Raw genomic sequence first — 10368 nt, 5'->3', positions numbered from 1 at the left:
CAACCCAACAAAGTTCATGATTTTTTATGCAACTTTTAAAGTTTACGGGAAATACCAAACTATCGTGAAAGTTCATGATTTTAGAAGCAATTTACCCAATCCAAAATACCAAGAGGGCTAAATTGAGTTGAAATATGTTTTCTATAATAACAAGCCGTACCAATGATTGATTCACAAATAATATATTACGATGTTTTTAAAGTCATAAAAATATTGTAAAAAGTGAGTAGAATGGGTAAAGATGGAGTACACAAATACTTATATATGGAATGCACGCTTGATCTTCAGCTTAAGCATTTTTCTGTAATATTCCCAAGTTAGATTGGTGCAAAAAATATATTTAAATTCATAGAGAGTGACTTATGTCACAATCTAGAATTTTTGTACTAGTATAATACTCCTAATTGTTTATATATGTGAGTTTCATGATTTTTTTTTCTATTTAGATTCCTTGATAAATTATGTTATTTATTATGAGCGTTGTATAGATATGTTGTGTGTAGTGAGTATGTGAGTTCGATGCCTTTACTACATGGATACACAGATTTAGCATTATTGTAATAGAATTTTAAACAAGTATTGTCTCTAATGATATTCAAAACAAAGAATTTCACTAAAATAAATATTTTCTTTTATTTTTTTATTATATTGCAACATTGTTGATTTTAACATTATCCAAAGACAGCCAATTTATTTATGAATAGGACAAAATGGAAAAAATTGAAACATTATAATTTAATATTTAAATTTAAAAAATTATGAATTTGACTAAAGTTTCTTATTCAAAATTGCTATTATCCCTTGTATTGTATCCCCATCCGAAAGTTTTTTGTGTTTTTCATGAAATATTTTATTGTTGTAGTAATATTTTTTTTCAAAAATCGAATTTTGATTACTTTCACAATAGAATGCACTTTCGATTGAAGATTGCCATCATTTTTAAATCACCAAAAGCTCACTGTCAAATGATGTTTAATTATTTCTTCAAATTCTTTCCCATGTGAATAACAAATTTTCAATTTTTTACCTTGAAAGCCTTTCTCATTTGAATAACCAATTCATCAATCCATCGTGAATTATCGACAAAAAGTAATCTTCCATTTCAATTCAGTTAAACACCTTTGTCCTATTCTCAGAAATTGAAAAATTCATAGATTTACCAGTTCAATTCAAAACTTGTTTAAATAGCAATACATAACTGTAAAACATAGCACACAGTATGTATTAGTGGTAGTATAACATTTCTAGAGAGAGAGAGAGAGAGGGCCACAGATTTATGAAAACAGCTGTTATGTTCTGAGCTCGTGATCACAGTTTGATCTTATTTCTTGTCAAGGCAGCGGAGACGGCGGCGATTTCAGCTAGGTATAGGTTAAATCTGAGAAATTAGGGAAGATGATTAGGTTTATGTGTTTGCATTTCTATGGATCTGAATCTGATTTCTTCCGATTTATGTGTTTCTTAACAATTTTTCTCTCTTCGATTTTATTTTTAGCTTATTTGTGTGGATGCTTCAATTTATCTTCTGGAATTTCCAGAAAATTTGAATCTTTTTGCACTGTGATTTTAGTTCATGATTTTCTTAGTTTTCTATAGAAACTTCAACATTGGTGTTTGGATTTGAATAAATTTTTGCGTGGGCATTCGTGAATCTGAAGAATTTGGATATTAAATGTTTAAATTTTCCATCTTGTAGCTTAATGAATGCAAAATATTAGTTTAATTGGAATTTTCACTGATTCTTAAGGTAGATCAAATATGATTTCTTGCGTTTGTGCATCTCTCTTTTCAATAAGGATTTGAGCTTGCAATAATTGTCTCAGATCTGTAAGTATGGAACTGAATTGTGATTCTGTTTGTGCTAAGAAAGTATAGTTTCTCAGGAGATTTCTCGAATCGGAGAAGTTACTTATTGTTTTCTGATTGCCTGACTTTTGATATATACTTGAAGATAACGTTTGTGGAAATTGCTCACGATGTCGTTCAAGAGCATTTTAAGGGAGATGAGAGATGGGTTTGGTAGCATGTCAAGGCGAGGGGTCGAGGTGAAGCACTGGCGCAGCCATAATAGGTCTTTTGTAGCCCCTGATGTAACTCTTTCGGAGCCAGTAGAGGAGCAAGGGCAGTGGGCAAATTTACCTCCGGAATTGCTCTTGGATATCATCAGAAGGGTTGAGGAGAGTGAGACTGCTTGGCCTGCAAGGGCGGTTGTTGTTTCTTGTGCATCGGTCTGTAGATCATGGAGGGAAGTTTCCAAGGAAATCGTTAAAACCCCTGAGGAATGTGGGAGATTGACATTCCCCATTTCGTTAAAGCAGGTATCTTATGCATTCTGTCTTAGTAGTAGACCTGGTTATGAGGATACTTTTTATCAGCCTAAACTTTTGTGGTTTGTTTATTGCTTCAAGCCGGGACCTCGAGATGCTCCAGTCCAATGCTTTATCAAGAGGGATAGGGCAACTTCTACATATCGCCTGTGTTTTGGTCTGACCCCTTGTAAGTTGTTTTATTCACTTCGATAATATGATTCTGCAATGCTTTTATGATTTCCCAAACCTACCTACTTATATCTCCGAAGGCTTAATTGTTTATGCAGCGCGATTTATGGATGGTGATTACAGATTTTGAACAAACTACATATTTGTACATCGATGCATTTTACATGCTCAGTCTGCAAATTAACATTATTGGCTTGCGTTTGTAATTAGTTCTTAATGCAATCTCCTGTGAAATGTGTCCAACATCTATATATACGAACGAATTGTCTCATCCATGAAGCAATCTCTTGTTTCATTGGTGTATCTTTAATCTTCTGTCCAGAATTGAACATTTTTTTTTATCAGCATGAGGATGGAATATCTGCTTGTTTTGAACTTTCTGTGTAAACTGTAAAGAGCTTTTCTTTTTGATAATCTACTTGGCATTTTTGTAGACCATCGTGTAAAGAGCTGATTCATAAATCTATATTTGCAGCTGAAGATGAGAGTGATAAATTATTGCTGACAGCCAGAAAGATGAGAAGGGCGACGAGCACGGATTTCTTAATTTCTCTGGTTGCTGATGATTTTTCTCGAGCCAGCAATACTTATGTTGGAAAACTTAGGTACGCAGGCCATTTCTCATGCACCATTTTTGTCAGAATCTAAAATGATCGTTTAATCATACTAGTTTGCATTTCTGTGATCAGATCCAATTTCCTGGGTACCAAGTTTACCATATATGACAGCCAGTCTCCAACTGATGCTGCAATTCAGCATAAGAGTCGACACAGTCGAAGATTTAGTACTAAGCAAGTTTCTCCAAAATTACCTGCTTATAACTACAGTGTGGCCACCATTTCATATGAACTCAATGTTCTCCGTACGAGAGGTCCTAGAAGGATGCACTCCACAATGCTCTCGATCCCAGTCTCTTCTATTCAGGAGGGTGGCGTTGCCCCAACCCCGACCTCATTTCCCCAGTATAGTGATGACAACAAGTCTTCAACCCTAAGGGATTCGAAAGAAAAGGAGCCAGCTATATCTTTCAGCTCCCCGAACCTCACAACTTTGCCTGTCCCAACGCCACATTGTGGGGATGCGCTCGTTCTGAAAAACAAGGCCCCAAGGTGGCACGAGCATTTACAATGCTGGTGTCTGAATTTCAAAGGCCGTGTAACAGTAGCGTCTGTTAAAAACTTCCAGCTTGTGGCTGCTGTCGACCCTTCGCTGAATATTCCTGCTGAAGAACAGGACAAGGTGATTCTGCAGTTCGGAAAGATTGGGAAAGACATTTTCACCATGGATTATCGCTACCCTCTATCTGCATTTCAAGCTTTCGCAATCTGCTTGAGCAGCTTCGACACCAAACCGGCCTGTGAATGATGAGCCGCGAATGTATTACGTACATTAAGATCATTGTCTAGCTTGCAGAGGGCACCATGACCGGAGATGCACGATGCTGCTTTCGAGTTGAGAACCTTTTACTGTGCAGGTAGTATTAGTAACTTGCTAGTTTAGAAGCTCAGATGGAAAGAAACACTTGTTCTGAATCAATGGATATTCATTTGGGATTATAAAATTTGTTATGAATGTTGCCATCAATGTGTATATATACATGAACTATCTTGAATCCAATTTTAAAAATAATACTAAATAAATAAGTACTAAGTACATACCTAAAATCAAAACTTAAATTGATTATTTAGCTATATAAGAATTCAAGGAAATAAAAAATAATTAATCGCTAGAAGAAGGGGTTGGACGTTCGACCTTGTGGTTAACAGCCACACGCTCTAACCAACTGACCTATTCCAGCTTTTTCTTAATAATACAAATGTAAATAATTTTATTTAATTAAACTTATACTATGAGATAGGATAACAAAATAAAAAATCCCATGCAAAAATAAAGGGAGGGATATACCAACAAGGTACAAGTGTAAACAATAAATAAGACAAAAATAGTAATCTAAAATAAGATGATGAAATTAAGTCAGTGCTAATTTCATATGGATTAACATCAAATCAACATAACCAGAAAATGCTATACAAACCTAGTATAAGGCATCAAAAACCTTCTACAAAATAGTATACTCCATATACACCTAACTATATATCTATATATTCCCAAACAGCTACATATAATGAACAAGCTATATTCCCAAGCACTACCTCATTACTTCTTTCTTCTTCTTCCCATTTGATTTAGAGAAAAATTTGCCCAAAAATCCTGATGCTTTAGGAGTGTTTCTGTCATACCTCTGTGGGGTAGACTCTATTACACTAGCAGCATCTGCTCCCGAGTTTTCTCCGGCTGTATCCTCTTTCAGAATCCGTAGCATTTCCATCGCCATCGCGGCTGCTCTCTTGCTCCCGTTGACAGAGATGCTAACGAGACCGGGGATGACGCCCTCCTCCATCACCAACTCACTGAACTCGGCGCGCTGAGAGCACATGTTGAGTAGTATTGAAACCGCGTGCTCTTGGTCCTCCCGATTCTCTCTCTCGAGTAGTTTGGCGATTGCAGCAATACAACCATCTGTGTTAGCAACTGCAAGCCTAGCCTCTTCGCTGTCGCATAAGTTCTTCAGAATGGCTATGCAGTGACTTGCCAGGATGTCGTCTTCAAAAAAAGGGATTAGTTTGGGAATCAGTTTTGAAGGGATTATGAAGGAACCGACATGGTCGTTTGAGGAAAGGTTTCTCAGTATCTTTAAGGCTGGTTCCAGCAGTTCCAGAATCTGGCTATCGAGTATGTTAAAGATGCCAGCGAGAGCACCCGATGCAGCGATTTTCTGACCACATTGTTGGTTGGAAAGCTCACTCAATATGGAGAGAGCTTGCTTGGAGACCTCTGTGTCAAGAAGCGATGCTAACAGACCATACTCGTCTTCCTTCAAATACGAAACACTGTTTCTGTATGCCACAAAACAACATTAGATTAGCAGAAGTAATCATCTCAACTAATTAGTACTTTTACTACTAATGATAAGGAAAAAGTTCAGCTTTAAAGCCATCTAATAAAAGTTGAAGAAACAGAGGAGATATAATTACCCCTGCTTCTGCACCACCTCGTACAATAGCAGACATCCCGTTATCTGCGCTTCCATGTCATGGCGGTCATGGGCCTCCTTCAAAAATCCGATGATTGTTCGGACAAACTTTCTTGACGGGATACTAGACCAAGATTGATCATTGTGCATCAGTCGCTTCTTGACATCCTCGATTGCGTTGCACTGAGAATTCCAAGGCAGTGTACTGAGTTTTGACAGAAACACCCAATCAATTTCATGTGTAGTAGGTCTCGTTTCGTTACTGATCTTGGTGCTCGAGTAATCTGAACCGTGACTAGATCCAATCGACACATTGCTGTAATCTAGTGGAAGATTCAGATCATTCATGGAATTGGTCAGGCTAGCAATGGAGTTGATGGAGTTGATGGAATCCCAAGACCTAAGATGTCCCTCCTGCATCTTCGGGTTGGGAACGGACACACTATGCATGGCAGACCACTTGATGATTAGATCCTTCATACCAGTATTTGATGTGAAAGACATATTAGGAAGCTTCACATGAGTCTTGGGGCAAGTATTCTGACCTTCGTCGAACCACTTTTGGATCCACATCCTTTCATACGTTTGCCCCGATGCAATGACAACCGGATCATACATTAGCCTCGATGACAAAGGGCATATGAATTCCTCAGGTGGCACGGGCCTGCTCAAGATGTTGATCTGAGCTTCATTAGATCGATAATCTGCACGGAGCTCCACGTCATATGTTAAAAGATACGGGTTTGGAGCTGGGAAATGGTTGCCATGCTCCGATGAAGGGTTGTCCTTTTGCGTTTCTGCAATAACCTTTCCGTATTTATTCAGAAGATTCAGGAAGAATATCAATATCTTCCTCTTGCTTGGTTCAGTTTCTCCAAACTTCTCAAGCAACTTTTTGAGAGATCTTTTCTCCGTCAGTAGAGCCTTTTTTGATGAAATACGAAGACGGGATGATACAGTGTGAATAGCAGCAAGTGCAGCTTCCTCTGTCGAATCAACTGTTGAGCCATATCTGTGAAGCAATTCCCGAAGAATCCTTCCAGCCTCCTCTTCGGATGGATCCAGATAGAATGCAGCACTACTTAGATCAGCAATAATTCCAGAAATCTGATGGTAAATAATGGAGAGAACAAATGACTTTCATCAGCATTACTAATGTAAAATTACGATAACAAAACATTGTGTGCCGTATCAGTCTTCACAAGGAAAACGAAAAGAGGGTTATTTTAAGCATAGGTTCCTCACCTTGGCAGCCAGCGCCACCGGGACCATAGATTGAATTTGGCAGAGACTTTGCTCCAATAAATTTCTCGATTTTTTGCATCTGGACAATATTGCATCACCAGTAAGTGCCTGTAAGATTTAAATGAGTATCGAACGTTAAAACAATATAGCAATCAGATACAGAAAAACAAGAAGTTCATATAACGAGACTGAAGCACAGTGAGACACATACCAGATAAAGTACACTTGACTCACTACAGTACTGCAGCAGAGACTTGGCTTTTGCAATACCATTGTTTAACAAGCAAAGAGCCTCTATTCCTGAAGAGCATCGAGGTCGGGCTGCTTCTATTTCTGGAAAGTTCTTCGAAACTCGAACGACCACCTTAAATAGTTCTGAACACATTTGAGCGTGCACCTACAATCATATTTATATCTAGAGTCCTTAAGAAAACAAAATTTGAACAAACTCGTATATGATTGCAGATAATAACATAGATGATTTTGATGTAGAAACACTTGACAAATGGACCATTTGAAATTTGATCGAAGCATAAAAGTTAAAATGCTTTACTTAGATCGATATAGTGACAAAACTCGGAATGCAACACTTCATTGGATCACAGAAAAGTTCTTGTTGAAAAATCGAAGATTCCTTTCAATACCAAAATAAAGAAAGAAACAGTAGAATACAAATTAAAATTTGAAAAACACCAAGATATTCCGAAGTTCTAACCAAAATATTTATAAAACAAACTTTGTAGAAAAATAGAAATGTATAAGAGGGTAGTAGTTTATACCTTGAAGGTCTGAGTTGGCAGCAGTCCTTCAACAATTTCGGCATGATTTCCCATAGAAGAAACAGGTTTCCCAGATTAGAAACCTTCAAATGCCAAAAAAAGGACATAGCTATATTAGTTTGTTGATCCAAGTTATGTCTACCAACCAATTAACCTCTCAACATATAGTACTAATATGATTACATAGACATTCAGGTACGTCATAACATCAAAATTCCATTTATGAACCAGAATACAAAATTTCTACAAAGCAGAATCAATGACCAAATGTAAATATACATAATTAGTAAGGTTTAACACAAGCATGCCAAATAATGCATTTTTATGCATCAAGAACTCTTCAAACTTCCCCATATTACAGCTAACAATCAAGAAATGCAGTCTATATCTTAAGAATCAATATACTCAAACGTGCTTGCTCCTCGTTCCACTTGAAACACGTTTGTTTCAAATTTTCAACATCCTACATTAATAACTAATTGCATAAGAAACTATTTTGAACTTATACAGCCACAAGATTCCCATAAACGTGTAGATAAACTATAATTACAACAAACCATTACTACATTAAAAAAATGATTCAAAAAAAAACATTTTCTTCCAACCTAACACATTGAAGATCATTGTTCTTTCCCCCCAATCCATGAAAATTCATCAGATATAAATAAAATGGCACTGAAGCTGCCATCTACAAACTAGAAATTCCATTTAAAACACAGAAAACAGAGCAATCACATACCAAATTCGAAAAGAATGAAACCCAAATATCAAATACTACAGTAATAAAGATAAAAGGGTTGGAAACCTTACCCCCTTTGACATTCATGTCACACACAAAAAAAGGAATCTCTTTGCAACACAATTTTGCTGAAAATCTTTGATGATCAAAACCAGAGCCAATTCTATCCCTATCCGAAATCGTCCCAGAAGAGCAAAAACAGTGGCAACTAAAAACTAGATGAGTGTTTCTTTATTCCTAAATGGTAAAAAGATGCCAACTTTATCTCAAATTGAAAAGGAACACCTAAACCCTTTTGGCTGAGGTGCTTGCACCACAATTAAAGCACCCACCAAACAAATTCTCATGCCAAATCAATATGACCCTTCAAATCAGAACCAATCCAAAAGCCAGAACCGAACATGATGATGTGGGTCACCTTGCTTTCTATCAATGAATGCAGAGAGAGAGGGCTTTTGGAATTAAAGCACCATTCAGTTAATTATGGTCAAAACTGAAAAGAAGAGAAACCACATAGAAAGATTGTCTCTTTATTCAACTTGGTAGAGTTTTAAAGGTTTATATGAATTTGGGTGTGACGAGATGATAATTTGAAGAATTATGACAGTAGCTAGCAATGGTGGTTGAAGTTGTAGAAGCAGTCAACCATCAACTTTTCTTCTATAAAGCAAGAATCTTTGTTTAATAATCTATCCCCAAATAATAGTAATAATTATCCTTTGCCATTTTGATTAGTCTTTCTTTTTTTTTTTTGGCTAGTTTTTTTTATTATGAATCTATAAAATGGATTCATTCGCTATTAATTACTTCTTTTTTTCTCATTTTACTAATTTACGTTGTCTTCAAAGTTTATATTTTTCCAAAACCCATATTTTTAAAAAACGAAGGGAGTAATACATTAATCTATTCTGCTTAATGTTGTGTGATTATCTTCAAGTTTCAATAATTTATGATAAAGGCTGAAATTATTATTTTGTATAATAGAAAAGCACGAAGGTCATGGATTGGAGATGATAAAATAATGATGGTATTCCTAATTAAGACATCTGTCTCTGTCAATAATATACAAGCCACAAGCAGTGCTGTATTATTGGCCTAATTCTTAATTTAGTTTAGTTCGTTGAAAATTATGAAATATTGGAAAAAAAAACAAAAAAACAAAACTTAAGTGGAGGTGAGGTTGTGTGATTGGTTCATCGAAACTCATTAAACCCAATCTTAATCTATCTATTCTTTGCATATATAATGATAATGCTAATTTGAACAGTTTAGAACAATCGCTAATAAAATATTAAAACGAATAAATTATGATAATGTGATTATATTGTGTTAAAATTATAGTATGCCCCATATTTTGTACTACCAGTTAAAAGCTCTGAATATTATTACATCGTCATCTTTATTTGGTTGAATGACTTTTCTTCCTCCTATTATATAATTGCAACTTGAGATACGCAATTGGAATTTAAATTTAATTGTTAGAGTTCTAGATAGGAAGAAAATAAAGATACAATGTATAACAATGCGCCTTGACACACTATGCACCATCGAATTAGGTAATTGGAAGTCTAAATCTGCCAATCATATTAATTAGGAGAAAACTCAAGCTAAAATATGTTGTCTTATTCTCATGCTTCTGATTAAATATACCTCCTTCAACTGAAATATATACACAACTTTCTTCTATGTTATTAGTCATAACACAAATCAATATAGTACTATAAACATATTTACATATTCTATCAACTCATCCCTTTTATCAAGTAGTACTAATAATGTAACGAATGTGGATCCATTTTTTATTCATGATACATTCAACTATAATTTGAACCCGTATTAAACGTTCTTAAAGCTACTTACTTTTATGGATGAATAAAATAATAATTACTGTTTAAGTTACTGGCAAATTGTTAAAAACATAAAATTTGATTAATATTTATTAATCTTACAAACTCCCAAAAATAGCCTATTATATTATAATTTTGATATTTTTCTTAATTGTCACATAATTTCATATTTGAGTAAAATTATGTATGATGTGCTGAACGAAAAAACTATGTGGATAAACGTTCT

General features: G+C 35.4%; 2 protein-coding genes across 4 annotated transcripts; one reads left to right on the top strand and one right to left on the bottom strand.

Annotated features, from left to right (window-relative positions):
• The first annotated feature begins 1007 nt into the window (after nt 1–1007).
• Nucleotides 1008–4082, top strand: LOC148932216 (tubby-like F-box protein 5). The gene is made up of 5 exons (XM_089065819.1): nt 1008–1365; nt 1952–2318; nt 2409–2496; nt 2974–3103; nt 3188–4082. The coding sequence occupies exons 2-5, from the start codon at nt 1977–1979 to the stop codon at nt 3861–3863; spliced, it is 1236 nt and encodes a 411-aa protein (XP_088921945.1). The 5' UTR covers nt 1008–1365; nt 1952–1976; the 3' UTR covers nt 3864–4082.
• Nucleotides 4083–4430: 348 nt separating this feature from the next.
• Nucleotides 4431–8936, bottom strand: LOC125208367 (U-box domain-containing protein 5-like). Of its 3 annotated transcripts, none has more exons than XM_048107977.2 (6): nt 8714–8936; nt 7557–7639; nt 6989–7174; nt 6778–6885; nt 5534–6639; nt 4431–5395 (listed from the first exon to the last, which is right to left on the bottom strand). In XM_048107977.2, the coding sequence occupies exons 2-6, from the start codon at nt 7608–7610 to the stop codon at nt 4648–4650; spliced, it is 2202 nt and encodes a 733-aa protein (XP_047963934.2). In that variant the 5' UTR covers nt 7611–7639; nt 8714–8936; the 3' UTR covers nt 4431–4647. The 3 variants fall into 3 exon arrangements, with proteins under 3 accessions (XP_047963934.2, XP_047963925.2, XP_088921976.1); XM_048107968.2 differs by having other exon boundaries at nt 8367–8935; XM_089065850.1 differs by lacking the exon at nt 8714–8936 and having other exon boundaries at nt 6989–7152.
• Nucleotides 8937–10368: the final 1432 nt, after the last annotated feature.

The sequence above is a fragment of the Salvia hispanica genome, chromosome 2 (assembly GCF_029641045.1).
Source record: "Salvia hispanica isolate PSC_SH4W2 chromosome 2, Shi_PSC_v1, whole genome shotgun sequence".
Taxonomy (NCBI): Eukaryota; Viridiplantae; Streptophyta; class Magnoliopsida; order Lamiales; family Lamiaceae; genus Salvia; species Salvia hispanica.
This window is presented reverse-complemented; position numbering and strand designations above follow the sequence as displayed.